General features: G+C 40.4%; 1 protein-coding gene across 7 annotated transcripts in view; it reads left to right on the top strand.

The window, feature by feature from the left end:
- The window catches only part of LOC123957687 (transcription factor COE3-like), a 205,684-nt gene that overhangs the window by 17,567 nt on the left and 172,717 nt on the right, over positions 1–15,400 (top strand). For all 7 annotated transcript variants that reach the window (XR_006821862.1, XM_046030668.1, XM_046030672.1 and 4 more), the window contains 3 exons: positions 2,862–3,018; positions 8,250–8,313; positions 10,127–10,182. Coding sequence is in view for 6 of the 7 variants with exons in the window: in XM_046030668.1 (XP_045886624.1) it covers positions 2,862–3,018; positions 8,250–8,313; positions 10,127–10,182 (277 nt within the window). In the remaining variant the exon portion in view is untranslated. The remainder of the gene's footprint in view (positions 1–2,861; positions 3,019–8,249; positions 8,314–10,126; positions 10,183–15,400) is intronic.

Genomic DNA, 15,400 nt, shown 5'->3' with positions numbered 1-15,400 from the left:
ATTAAAGGAGAAACGCCTGTCTTCTGTCTTTTTGAAGCCTCAAACCAACATTGATTTGTTGATTCTCGATAAGTAGTTTTGTTTAAAAGAGTCATCAGAATTGCGAAGTGTAACAGTTTGTTGTATTCCTGTATACTTGCACTTTACCATATTATCTTTGCTTTGACATCTTTTGTATGTGGTTTCTGGCATAACTTATAATCTTTTATCTCCGAGTAAGACTGATTTTAGACGTTCTGTTAGTTTCAGCATGTTTTTTTCATGAGTGTGCGTTGTCTTACACCATTACCAAAAAGTCTGCACAAGATTTAATTCCCCCCCCCCCGTCACAGTATTAAAAGGTTGTTTCACATTTTTACCAGAAATACATAAATCTATATCATCTGCAAATAGAATACATATTTTACTTTACTGTTATAAATTAACAATGATGGGCCTGACATGGAGCCCTGGGGAACTCCACACATTTTTAATTCCTGTTACCTTTTCTGTTTTTTCTCATTCATGTTTGTAGCCTCAAAATAAAATCTCTCAGCGGCTTTTAGTCCAGTTCTTAGCTTAGCTGGTTCATTTCTGTGTACAGACCTTCCCTATTAGCTCAGGTTTTTCTGCCAAACCACACGTGATAATAGATTAGACTAAAACGAGTTAGTGCATGTATGAATGGAAATGAGGTTAGACTGTTATAATGAGGCTTCACAACTAGCAGATAAGATATCAAAGATGCCTTCGCTTTCATTCAATATTCTTGACCAACTAATTATATAGAAATAATACCAGATCAATCAACAATCTGTTACAGATAATAAAGATCTAGACTTTACACGTGTCAGAAATCTCATGGATTCACACTTTAATTTGTACAAAATTCACCACAGTCAGCATGTTACCAACTCAAAAATGTCCAAACTTGATGTAGAAGAACTATTCGTATCATTTAAGTGGTTATTTAAATAGTTTAAGGGATCGAAAATGCTCACTGATGACAATTATGCTCTAGTCATCCAGCTGACACAAGGATGTGCGTCTCACTTTGACATTTTATAAGTTAAACAAATCAGAGATGCAGTCAGGTGGGAGGCGTTGTGTTTCTCGGACAACTGCAGATACGTTTTGGGGTCCTGTGTTTGTGCTCGCGCAAGACGTTTGTTTAAATTTGTGACACGTGTTAAAATAAGTGCACGGAAATGACGTCATGTTGCAAACACTGCAGTAGCTTTCATTTTGCACATTCTGTAAAAAAACAAAAAACTTGCCGTCGTCCACTTGAGAGAAAATAGTTTTACGTTAGCTGGAGGTCAGTGTGGTGATTGTAGTGTTGTTGTTTGGGAAGTCCAGTCTGAAGGTTGATCAGACACCAGAACACTGGACAGAGGTTCGTGTTAACCTGACTTCAGGAATGGACTCTGTGGTTGTGAACAGTAGACCTGAACTCCAGACTTCAGGTGTTCCTTAAAGAACATTATGATGGACCACACAGACATTTTCTAATAATGTGTGGAGACAGATAATGCCTTCCTCCTCCTCTCTGACTCTCTGACTCTCAGACTGAAGGAACTCTCCTGGGTTTTAGCCTCTGTCTCTACAGTTTTTCTAGCTTTTATGTGAAAGGTCGCGCTTATAGAGAGGAGGCCACACACACTCACACACACGATAAATCAATTCAGTGCAGTTTCCTCCCCGTTTCAGTCAGAATGATCACCTGAGTAGTTTCCCACTCGCTGCTCCTCCTACATCACTGTCCTCCTCCTGCATGTTAATGCATTTTCACACATAAAGACTTAAACAATAAATGTAAGAAAACAGTTTAATATACAGTTCATTAAATATGTATTTATTATTTATTTAGGAAAAGAGGTTGGTTTGTGTTAAAATAAGTACATTAAGTAAGTCACGTGACGTAAGTTGTCTACAAAACATTATTTAACTTAACTTGACTCTCCTTCTTTCACACGGGACTCTGACCTCGGTCTCCTAAAGCTGGGCGAACACTGCACAACTTTAAAGATCTTGTTGTTTCATTCCAACTCACACTGTTCGAGTTAATCCACTGCGATGTAAAGCCAAAGCTCACGATGTAGGTGCTCCCACTGTACGGTCCGACGGTCAGCCGCGACCTGACTGCTCCCACTGTGCGTGTATAAAACAGCCTGTCGGACTCTGCGCACCGTGCTAATTGTTGACAATAGTCAATAAAGATTTCTTTGAATGCTCCGAGGAAGGTAGAAGTTTGTTTGTTAGCAATAATGCTAACAGGGCAGAAACGTGCTGCCTTGATCAGCTGTGTGGTGAAATGTCTAAAAAAAGAGGGGCTGGGAAGATGTGAACTGCACGCTATGTTAAATTTTCAAAGAGAAATGGAGGTAAACTAGCAACATTTTACTGTACAGATTGTTAACTTGATAGCACGTCAGAAATTTGTCCGACGGCCGTTCGGGAGCAGCTAGAACACCAGCTAAAACCACCTGAACAAATCCCACCTCCTCCCTTTAGGCCTCGCTCTAAAGCCTCTCCATCGGATGTCAGCATGTAAATAGAATTTAACAAGTAGAACTAAAAATGCTTCTGAAATAAACTACCTACTTTACCTTTAAGTACAATACTAAGGTACTTGTACTTTACTGGAGTATAACCAGTTTCTGCAGTTTTAGACTACTACATTTCAGAGGCCAATGTTGTACTTTTTACTTCACCACATTTATGTTTTATACATTTACAGCAGTAAATGTTTATATACTAAGGTGATGTTAAAACAGTGCTTCTGTCCCAAAGCGACATGACGGCCTCGGTTATTCATGTGTAGATATGGAGGTTGTGGAGGTTTAAAATAATAAAATATTCTTTCTCTGTCTGTGTTTCAGCGGTGTGGGTTTAGCCCGAGCGCACTTCGAGAAGCAGCCTCCGTCCAACCTGAGGAAGTCCAACTTCTTCCACTTCGTGCTGGCGCTCTACGACAGGCAGGGTCAGCCGGTCGAGATCGAGAGGACTTCCTACGTAGACTTTGTGGAGAAAGACAAGGTGACTGTTACTTCTTTCAGCTTTTTAGGTCCCAGTGCGAGAGACAACTTATTATTCTATCCCGTTTGAACTGTGCCCTGAATTACACACATGATGTTTGTCAGTTTCAAAGATAATTTAAGTCAAGAAGTTCGCAGTTTGTTGTAAAACTATAAAGTTAGATTTAATTTAGTGTGAAACCGCTCAATGAACTACATCTCTCGTCTCAAACAATATACATCACCAACATGTTGCGCTGTAATGCTAAGTTAACGTTCATCTCTTGGTTGCTACTAGCTAGGTGGCACATCATCTACACATGAAAGCTCTTTGACGTTAGCTACAGTGACGTTAGCAACAGTAATGTTAGCTTCAGTAACATAAGCTTCATTAACATTAGCTTCAGTGACATCCGCTTAAGTGACGTTAGCTACAGTGACGTCAGCTTCAGAAACGTTAACTTCAGTGAGGTTCATTTCAGTGACGTTAGCTTTAGTAACCTAACGTTAACTTTGGGAATGTCCCTTGCAGTGACGTTCGCTTCAGTGACAGCTTCAGTAACTTAACGTTTATTTCAGTGACATTAGCTTCATTGACGTTAGCTTCAGTAACCTAACGTTAGCTTCCATGAACCTTCATTTCAGTGACGTTAGCTTCAGTGAACGTTCATTTCAGTGACATTAGCTTCAGTAATTTAATGTTAATTTCAGTGGCATTATTTTCAAAGACGTTCGATTCAGTGACGTTGGCTTCAGTGACTTTAGCTTCAGTGACTTTAGCTTCAGTGACGTTAGCTTCAGTGACTTTAGCTTCAGTGACTTTAGCTTCAGTGACTTTAGCTTCAGTGACGTTAGCTTCAGGAATGTTCATTGCAGGGACATTCGCTTCAGTGACAGCTTTAGTAACTTAATGTTTATTTCAGTGATATTAGCTTCAGTGACATAAGCTTCATTGACGTTCGCTTCATTGACGTTAACTTCAGTGACATTAGCTTTAGTAACCTAACGTTAACATCGGGAATGTTCCTTGCAGTGACGTTCGCTTCAGTGACAGCTTCAGTAACTTAACATTTATTTCAGTGACATTAGCTTCATTGACGTTAGCGTCAGTAACCTATCGTTAGCTTCCGTGAACCTTCATTTCAGTGACGTTAACTTCAGTGATGTTGGCTTCAGTGACTTTAGCTTCAGTGACGTTAGCTTCAGTGATGTTAGCTTCAGTAACCTAATGTTTATTTCATTTACGTTAGCTTCAGTGACGTTAACTTCAGTAACCTAATGTTTATTTCAGTGACTTTAGCTTCAGTGACGTTAGCTTCATTGACATTAGCTTCAGTGACGTTAGCTTTAGTAATCTAATGTTAACATCGGGAATGTTCCTTGCAGTGACTTTCGCTTCAGTGACAGCTTCAGTAACTTAACGTTTATTTCAGTGACATTAGCTTCATTGACGTTAGCGTCAGTAACCTATCGTTAGCTTCCGTGAACCTTCATTTCAGTGACGTTAACTTCAGTGATGTTGGCTTCAGTGACTTTAGCTTCAGTGACGTTAGCTTCAGTAACCTAATGTTTATTTCAGTGACGTTGGCTTCAGTGACTTTAGCTTCAGTGACGTTAGCTTCAGGAATGTTCATTGCAGTGACGTTCACTTCAGTGACAGCTTCAGTAACTTAACGTTTATTTCAGTGATATTAGCTTCAGTGATATTAGCTTCAGTGACATTAGCTTCATTGACGTTAGCTTCATTGACATTAACTTCAGTGACGTTAGCTTTAGTAATCTAATGTTAACATCGGGAATGTTCCTTGCAGTGACTTTCGCTTCAGTGACAGCTTCAGTAACTTAACGTTTTTTTCAGTGCCATTAGCTTCATTGACGTTAGCGTCAGTAACCTATCGTTAGCTTCCGTGAACCTTCATTTCAGTGACGTTAACTTCAGTGATGTTGGCTTCAGTGACTTTAGCTTCAGTGACGTTAGCTTCAGTGATGTTAGCTTCAGTAACCTAATGTTTATTTCATTTACGTTAGCTTCAGTGACGTTAACTTCAGTAACCTAATGTTTATTTCAGTGACTTTAGCTTCAGTGACGTTAGCTTCAGCGACGTTAGCTTCAGTAACCTAATGTTTATTTCAGTTACGTTAGCTTCAGCGATGTTAGCGTCAGTAACCTAATGTTTATTTCAGTGACGTTGGCTTCAGTGACGTTGGCTTCAGTGACGTTGGCTTCAGTGACGTTAGCTTCATTGATGTTAGCTTCAGTAACCTAATGTTTATTTCAGTTACGTTAGCTTCAGCGATGTTAGCGTCAGTAACCTAATGTTTATTTCAGATACGTTAGCTTCAGTAACCTAATGTTTATTTCAGTGACGTTGGCTTCAGTGACGTTGGCTTCAGTGACGTTGGCTTCAGTGACGTTAGCTTCAGTGACGTTAGCTTCAGTGATGTTAGCTTCAGTAACCTAATGTTTATTTCAGTGACGTTGGCTTCAGTGACGTTGGCTTCAGTGACGTTGGCTTCAGTGACGTTAGCTTCAGTGATGTTAGCTTCAGTAACCTAATGTTTATTTCAGTGACGTTGGCTTCAGTGACGTTGGCTTCAGTGACGTTGGCTTCAGTGACGTTAGCTTCAGTGATGTTAGCTTCAGTAACCTAATGTTTATTTCAGTGACGTTGGCTTCAGTGACGTTGGCTTCAGTGACGTTGGCTTCAGTGACGTTAGCTTCAGTGATGTTAGCTTCAGTAACCTAATGTTTATTTCAGTGACGTTGGCTTCAGTGACGTTAGCTTCAGTCATTCAGAAAAACAACACATGCGTATTTTCAGTGTTATACTTAAACACTTTTACGACAAACTGCGTTTCTCTTGACTTAAATTATCTTTTAAACTGACAAAAATCATGTGTGTAATTCAGGGCACAGTTCAAACAGGATCTAAACATTAGATGCCGTTTACTACTGAATACATTTATTCAGAAATAAGGTCTTATGGCGGTCCACCTGAAGGGGTGGGACTTATGCTCTCTATACTCACTACTTGAGCACCGAATGTGGATTCACCCGCTGCTGAAAATAGTCCCCAACTATGCACTATTTCCTCCTGATTCATTGTAAAAACTACAGCGAGCAGCTGTTTCTGTTTAAACATTAAACTATATATCTTTGAAGTGTTCCTAGAGATTTACGTCCTCAGGTGCTCAGAGCCACAGACAGGAAGTCAGGAAGTGTTCAGAGACGCACTGACATGTGTACGTTTGAGTCTGAACATGAGAAAATAACACCAGACTTTTGAGTTTAACCATATAAAACACAAATACTACTACGACCACTACTACTAATATTACTAATGATAATAATATGCAGACAGGTTGGGATTGTTTGGTGTTTGATCTGTTGCCAGCTGGCACTAAATACTCCACCCACCCACTCGCTCACCTCACCTCTGCTTTGACCTCTAGTCTCTCGCCCGGATACCCCCCCAACACACACACACAAACACACACTGGGACTGAGCCAACACTCCCGGGCACCGTTGGCACCGAACGGCCGACTGATGGAGACTGAAAGGAGAGAGGAAAAAGAAAGAGAGAGCTGGAATAGAAAGGGAATAAAGGTTGGAAAGAGAAAGAGAGAAGAAGATGAAGACGGAGAGGAAACAAGACGGGGTGAGAGAGGGTCAGCAGAGATAAATAAACCGTAAAAAGAGATGCTGACGGGGAGTGCACGAGGAGCGAGATGAAGGATATTTTCAGCTCTTCCTCCTGTTTGTACTGGCTGTGGTGGGAGCGCTTCATAACGCCACCGCGACGTCCAGAAGCACAAAGACAGACAACTTCAGCCACCAGAGACTGGGAGTGTTATATCGGTGATAGAGAGACATAGACACAGAATGGACAGACTGGAGGGAGAGGGACATCGTGACCACAGTCTGTATTATAGAAGGAGTCGTCACCCGTTGGTTTGTGGAATACCTCCATTTTGCCCGTCGCCATCTTGGTTTTTTGGAACCATATGTGGACGAGAGGGTGAAGCTAGCTAGCTTGGTTAGCTAGGAGCATCTGTAATTCACATTAAGTGTGATATTAGCTGGGATGCTAATTTTAGCTAGCGACAAACAGGCTAAAAACAAAACGCACGAGCTTTTTCAGCGGCGCTGGTTAAACATACACAGAGCAGCGGATACGAGTCGCCTCTATCCTGATTGACAGGTTGTCAATCAGCTTGTAGCCCCGCCCTAAAGCCTCCCCTGCTTCCTGGTCTCTGTTCCTCTAAACGGGACCATAATTTACTAAATGAACATCATGCTGTGTTGAAGAAGACTTGAAACTAGCGACTGAGACCAGAAACTCATCAGGAAAGAGTTTACTGAGGGAATAAATCAGCTGACAAGTAGAAACATTTTCTCACAGACTTCTATACAATCACACTTCTTTCTGCAGCCGCTGGAGTCGCCCCCTGCTGGCTGCTGGAGAGGACGCAGGTTTAAGGCTTCACTTTTCAGACCTGGAGGTTCCCCGTTGGTCGTGACTTGGTTGTGGGGGTCAAAGGTCACAGTGGAGGTCACACCAGCAGATATCACCTGCTTCCAAGTGAAACAAAATTTAAAAAAAGGATAACCGTAACTGTAATAATCATAACAATTATAATGTCGCAAACTGAACTGAAAAACAAATTAAACTTTGAAATGATTTGAGAAAACACTTTAATACGGAAGCCCGTTGCAGCTATAGCAGAAGAATAAAATAACAATGAAAAGGTAAATAAAAGGACAAATGTAGAAAATACTCAAGTGAAATAAAACAGATTTTTTAACTGATGATTATTATGATTATGTTGAGATTATAACATAGGAAAACTTTTAGAAACAAGAATTATATTGGACTCAGGATGTCAAAATCTAGATTTTCTCACTTTGTGTTTGCTTTTTTGACTAAATTTAGATTTTGTCGCTCATTAATTCAGTAATTTAGTAAGTGGAAATGGTTTATCTGATCGTTTTGATTTAACTGATCATTTATTTTTAATTTGTCAGTGAAGACACAGAAAGGAACTGTGGAGAAACACTACGAGGCCATAATTTCTGTTTTTATCATTTCCAACTTTTCATCCCTCTATTTTGCTTTTTGTTATTAGCGGGAATGAGTTTCTCTTCTTCCAGACAAAAAGCACCGGACAGGAGTGGAGACTGTTTCTGGTGTTGGGTGACGCCTGTACATGTTGTAGTAACTGGTCCTGTGATTTGTGTGTTTGTGTGGCAGGAGTACAACGGAGAGAAGACCAACAACGGGATCCACTACAGGCTACAGCTCCTCTACAGCAACGGTGAGCCGAGATGACTGAAGGCTGAATATCTGTGTCGGACACACCTGGCCACGTGCAGATGTGGAGCTAAAATGTAGAGTTGCCTGGGGAGTAATTGTTGGGATGTCTTGATGTGGACCGAAGCGTTCGGATCTGGAAACGGTGCTGAGGAATGACGTTGTCCCGCTGATTAGAAAAATCAGATTAGAAAGAAGTCAGAATGAGAAATTAAATGTTTTATCTGTAATATAATTCAGTAGTTTTTCCTAAAACTAAAGCAGGATTAACGTTTCTGTGGTTCTGTTGGGGCAACTTAACGTATCTGATTAGGGTTCAGGAGACGTGAGAGACCAATGCGGCGTGACGTAACGTCTGTTGTTGCTGGTTCTGAGGCAGGATGAGGATGATGCCACACTTCCTGGATTCAAATTGTAATCCAGGCAACAATAATGTTTCCTCCTAATTCTGTTAAATGAAGCAAAGCAGTCGAATGTAAAGACCCTGCTGGCAGTAGAGGTGGCACACTCTTAAAAAAGTGATTGACAGCGTGAAATTAAAAGTAGTCTAAATGGCAGGACTGTAGGTCAGTGAATGTTCAGGTTTGCAGTATTGATTGATGAAGTTGAGGTAATGACTGGTGTTTCCCCACAGGTGAAACTGCCTGTGCTGGTCTGCAGTTGAACTTTCCTGCATGAATTAGAGTTTGTAGAGAAGGATTTTCTATTAAAGGTCACCTCAGCAGACGTGCAGTGAAGTGAACTGTGCACTTTTTAAGACTGTGAGGCTGGAAAAAACTTTTTCATTATCAGCACACACGGAGAGACAGAGCAGCTTTTCAGACATCTGGAATATCTGACAACCGACCAGACCTGAACTCTGTTTTGTCCATCGGGGGGGAAAGCGGAGGGCTATTTTGCTGATTCAAAACACACAGCTCGGCTTTGTGCTGGCATGAGTCCAGACCTGCAGGAGGAGGACGGCGGTAATGCTCTCAGACCCCCGCAGAAACACCAGATAAAGTGGGACATAAAAGAGCGTTTTCTTCCAAAGGGGGATAAATCACTCTAATATGAGTCGGCATCGTCGGATTAGCATCGTACGGAGGTAATTGACCTCATCTGCAACCGGGACGGATAGCCGCCATTTAGGCTGCAGACTGCTCAGCACTCAGCCGCAGAGCGAGGAGTGAATCATGTCAATTAGAAAGCAGAGGAAGCTGCGAGGAAACGGCCCGAAAAACAAGCAGAAAAAAACACCAAACCCACAGCATCCAATACAATTAGAGCTCCTCCGCCGCTAACAGGTGTTCCCTGCAATTTGCTTCCTCCACCCCATGTCGTGTGCGTGTCACATTTACGCCCGGATGCATAGCTAATAAAAGACAAGCAACCCTGATTGATATTTAATTTGTCAGAGAATGAGGATTCCTTGTTATCCTTGAGGAAAAAGGCAGCGGGGGGCGATGGGGTGGGCGGCGGAGCGCTCGGCAGTTAAAGGCGGCCTGGCCTATAAATAATAAACGGCTCTGGAGCCGCGCTAATGTTTGTTTTTGCTGAGGGGGGTTAGCGTAGCCGGGACGGGATGACGAGAGCTACAGAAAACATAAATACACTACCGGGACATAAATAATAACAGAATTCATTTACAGCACATTATTAGGAATCACATCTTTTGTTGGTGGGGGGATTCTTCTTCTTTTTTATGCATACTGAGATTAAATTAGCATAGCAGGCTAATGCATGCATGTATGTGTGTTGGTGTAAATGTGTCATCAGGATCCGGCTCAGCCTCAGAGAGATAATTATGAAAGCTGTGTGTGTTTGTGTTTCTCCAGGCATCAGGACGGAACAGGATCTCTTTGTTCGGCTGATAGACTCCATGACCAAACAGGTGAGAGGATACAAACACTCTAAAAACCCCACAAAATGATGTTTAGAACGTGCTATGGTCTCTAAACAACACCCACAACAGGACAACGACAGGACAACGGCGGCTTAACAAAGATACAGCAAAATACCAGAGGTGGATGAAGTAGTCAGATCCTTTACTTAAGTAAATAAAACTACTAATACCTTGCTGTAAAAACACTCAGGTAAAAGTACTGCATTGAAAATGTTACTTTAAATAATATGATGCAAGTAATAAGGAGGAAAATCAGGAAGGAAAACCTCGTTAAAGTATTAAGAGTAAAAGTAAAATGTCCCCTGTGACTGTTCCACTATTATATATTCTATAATAGATTATTATTCCTCATGCATTCATATAAAGCAGGATTTTACTGCTGAGGTTGAAGTATTTTGCATCAGACTGATGATTCTTTTCTTTCTGGATCAATCAGCTGATTATTTTCTCCATTAATTGATTGTAACCCTTCTGTAAATGGTGAGAAATGTTGTCCCAGTTGCTCAGAGCCCAAAGAGACTCCAGTCAGTCCAAACCTCAAACTGAAAACACGTTAAAATAATTTAAAAAGTAATTTTCTGTTAACCGACTAATAGTTTCAGCTGTACCTGTTTAAGCTGTTGGAGTTTAAATCACTAAACATCTTTTATAAACTCTTCATGTGTAAAACTCTGACTTTGTAAAGTAACTGAAGCTGTCAGATAAATGTGGTGAAGTAAAAAGTCCAACATCTCCCTCTGAGACGGAGCAGGAGGAGAAAATACTCAAGTAAAGTACAAGTACCTCTCCTTTGTACTTAAGTGCAGTACTTGAGTAAATGTACTTAGTTGCTTTCCACCACTGTGAAATACAACGTACCCCTCAAATAAATGTGTCAAAATAAAATACCGCGAACTGGTGCCAGAAGATGTATCAAGATTAAATACACGTGTTCAGTATTTTTAAAATACAGGAAAATACACTTGTGACATTCTGAATTTGTACTAAATGGCAGAACATTCGGATTTTCTGGTGAACAGTAACAGGAGGAAGAACACGAAGGTGAATTCTACTGTATCCAAGCAAAACTGTAAAAACAACAACAGCATTGAAAATAGCCGGTTCAGTCGCCTTTTCTCTGGAGTTAAGCGCCTCCCGTACAGAAGGAATATTATTCCTGCAGATGAGAATAGTCTCTCAAACGGAGCTGGAGAGGGAAGGGCTGTGTTCGTAACGCTGCGGGTTTCCGTACGCGGTCCAGCCAGATACTACGTTTTGACCTGGTCTAGTTTTTTATGTTTTATGAATCATTGAGAAAGTACTTTGAAAATATAAAATTACTTCACTCCAAAGTTTCTGTTTTCAGCCCCGTCAGATACCAGTTACAAAATACTTGGCAGTAACTGAAATACATAGTTATCGTTATCATTTTCCTCTTGTCTCCTTTATTTGTTGTACTTAATGGTATGTTTGATAAATGCTTTAGTTTTTGTTTGTTTTCCCGAGAGCGTTATTTGTTGAAAATACTGCTGATGCTCGGTTATATCAGTGTTGTTAGGTACCCACTGACGTTCAACACAGGAACAGTAGTACGTTGTTTGTGCATCCTGCTCCTTGTTAGCTTAGCATAAAGACTGGAAGCTCACTGATGAATGCGTTTAACCCCAGTTTGTGGTTTAGTTCCAGCGAAACACCACACGTGTCCTCTGACCGACTGACACTCTAGAGAAGCTCACCTGCCACCCAGCGCTCCACTTATAAAACACTCAACCAGTCAGTTTTTCTGGTCTTCTGTAAACCCTCAGAATTTCCCCTCAAACTCTGTCCTCCTTTCACAAACTTTAACTCCCCGCTTCCTGAAGAATCCCCTCCTCCTCCTCCTCCTCTTCGCCCGTCTTACTTTCCTAAACTCGAGCAGCGCTGATGTGTTTTCCTTTCCAGCGGTGCAGCTCGCTCTTTAGCTGACTCCAGATCTTCTCGTTCCTCCCACTTTTCCGGTTTTCACTCAGTCAGAACGCCGTGTGGGGATTTGAACCTGTGAACGATTTCTCTGCCAAGAAAAGCCCCCAAATATTTCCAAATTCCAGTCGATCCTGGCGGCCGACCTCCCGGCTTCATTCCTGAAGTTTGCTCAGCTCCAGATCCTCCTGCTCCTCACACCTAAAGCTTTACTTCAACAATTTGAATCTTAGAACAAAAATCTAAATGTTCTTTGTGGTATTTATTTTTTTCTTTTTTACTAATGGATGCTTTTTTATTAAGTTAATAATATCTGAAAACACAGAGCAAAACATTTAAAACAAGAGCCAACAATAATAAACATTAATAAAAAAAGTAATTAAATAATTAGTTTGATAATTTTTATCAAACTAATATGATTTATTTTTCTTTTAAATTCAGTTGTCAGCTGCTTTGTAATAAGTTTAATAATGATGTAGTGTTCATGCACTCACATAGTATTTATAGTTTTTTAATTTTGTAAAGTCTTCGTAAAGTTGGAGTCAATCTGTGTTTTTCTGTTCTCTTCTTTTCTTGTTTTGTGAATATTTGGAGCCGTGTTTCATTCCTTGGTTGTTAATGACAGAATCAAGTCAAGTATCAAGTCATATATGCACACTTGCACTAATTTCTGACAAGTTTCTGCACTTCTTTAAACGCAGTTTGAGCGTGAAATTAACCTTAATTGATAAAAGAACAATAGTAAGAATGCGTCATTTCTAACGTCAGTTTATTTAAAGGGCATCTGTGTGAATAACAAACATGTTTCTTAATCTATACTAAACTTCCCTGCTGCCCTTGGTGCATCTACCATGTTCATACAGCTGGGAACCCAGAGACCAAACTGACTCCTGTGGTGCATTAATACGTCCTAAAAATGCCCCCCGTGAGCACGAAAATAAAAAGCTCTGTAAACTGGATTCAGATGCAGGCCCCCTCTACAAGACAGGAACACATCAGTTAAATAATAATTCTTAGCGATGTTGTACTTTCCTGAAGAGAATTTCAACTTATCAAATTACTAGAACCAGCTAACACACACCTGGGGCTTCTGTGGCCCCTGAGGGACTGGTGGCTGGTGGAGTCAAAATGGAAGAAATGAACTTGTCGAACCAACAAAAGCATCGACTAATTCAGTCTCTTCTTATTAAATAAAATCTTTCAAACACCAGTTTAACGCTCCACCCGTCCTCCCAGCTACACCTCCCACTTATTTATCCCCCCAAGTCATATCGCACCCCCCCACCCCTGCTGGTTCGGCCCTGTCGGCATGTCACCGATCGATGTACCAAGCGGCTCCTCCACAAAGCGTCAGCCAGGGAAACCGATCAATAGGCCCTAATGTGGCGCAGCGACAGCACACTGGAGACAATAATCCTGACACCCCCCTCCTCCATGACAGCTACACACACGTCTCCACCTTCACCTCCCACTACATGACACCCCGTTGGCCGACAGTCCGACCTGACAGACGGGTCGGCTGGAGTCCCCGCGGATCGATAAACCCCGTCAAGGGCCTGTTGGGGGCCCCGCGTCCGTGGGATTGTCAGAGCTGAATTAATGCAGATTGGACTGCGGAGCGACTTTTATACAGAAAGTTACCTCACACTGAGACTGAGGGCCTCGGGGTGACGTCAGCTGTGACGAGAAGACAGAACTGCGGACGCTGCACATGCAGGTGTATGTATGTGAGCCTAATCTCGACCTTAACCCTGAAACAAAGTCTGGACCCTCAAACAACCCATTAAAGAAGTGAAGGGAACACAAATGTCCATTTCCAAAAATATAGTCACTATCCAAAAATGTCCTCACGTTCTAAAAATATCTTCACGTTCTAAAAATTTCGCAGTTTCTAAAAATGTCCTCACTTTCTAAAAATGTCCCCTTGTTATAAAACATTCCTCACTTTCCAAAAATGTCTTCACTTTCTAAAAATGTCCCCTTGTTATAAAACAATCCTCATTTTCTAAAAATGTCCTCACTTTCTAAAAATGTCCCCTTGTTATAAAACAATCCTCATTTTCTAAAAATGTCCTCACTTTCTAAAAATGTCCCCTTGTTATAAAACATTCCTCACTTTCTAAAAATGTCCTCACTTTCTAAAAATTTCGCAGTTTCTAAAAATGTCCTCACTTTCTAAAAATGTCCCCTTGTTATAAAACATTCCTCACTTTCTAAAATTGTCCTCACTTTCTAAAATTGTCCTCACTTTCTAAAAATGTCCTCACTTTCTAAAAATGTCCCCTTGTTATAAAACTGTCCTCACTTTCTAAAAATGTCCCCTTGTTATAAAACATTCCTCACTTTCTAAAAATGTCCTCACTTTCTAAAAATGTCCCCTTGTTATAAAACATTCCTCACTTTCCAAAAATGTCCTCACTTTCTAAAAATGTCCCCTTGTTATAAAAATTTTCGCAGTTTCTAAAAATGTCCTCACTTTCTAAAAATGTCCCCTTGTTATAAAACAATCCTCACTTTCCAAAAATGTCCTCACTTTCTAAAAATGTCCCCTTGTTATAAAACAATCCTCATTTTCTAAAAATGTCCTTACTTTCTAAAATTGTCCCCTTGTTATAAAACAATCCTCACTTTCTAAAAATGTCCTTACTTTCTAAAAATGTCCCCTTGTTATAAAACAATCCTCACTTTCCAAAAATGTCCTCACTTTCTAAAATTGTCCTCACTTTCTAAAAATGTCCTCACTTTCTAAAAATGTCCCCTTGTTATAAAACATTCCTCATTTTCTAAAAATGTCCTCACTTTCTAAAAATGTCCCCTTGTTATAAAACAATCCTCACTTTCTAAAAATGTCTTCACTTTCTAAAAATGTCCCCTTGTTATAAAACAATCCTCATTTTCTAAAAATGTCCTCACTTTCTAAAATTGTCCTCACTTTCTAAAAATGTCCCCTTGTTATAAAACATTCCTCACTTTCCAAAAATGTCCTCACTTTCTAAAAATGTCCCCTTGTTATAAAAATTTTCGCAGTTTCTAAAAATGTCCTCACTTTCTAAAAATGTCCCCTTGTTATAAAACAATCCTCACTTTCCAAAAATGTCCTCACTTTCTAAAAATGTCCCCTTGTTATAAAACAATCCTCATTTTCTAAAAATGTCCTTACTTTCTAAAATTGTCCCCTTGTTATAAAACAATCCTCACTTTCTAAAAATGTCCTTACTTTCTAAAAATGTCCCCTTGTTATAAAACAATCCTCACTTTCCAAAAATGT

This window comes from Micropterus dolomieu, linkage group LG19 (assembly GCF_021292245.1).
Source record: "Micropterus dolomieu isolate WLL.071019.BEF.003 ecotype Adirondacks linkage group LG19, ASM2129224v1, whole genome shotgun sequence".
Classification (NCBI taxonomy): domain Eukaryota; kingdom Metazoa; phylum Chordata; class Actinopteri; order Centrarchiformes; family Centrarchidae; genus Micropterus; species Micropterus dolomieu.
Note: the sequence above shows the minus strand (reverse complement) of the source record. Positions and strands in the feature narration are given on the sequence as shown.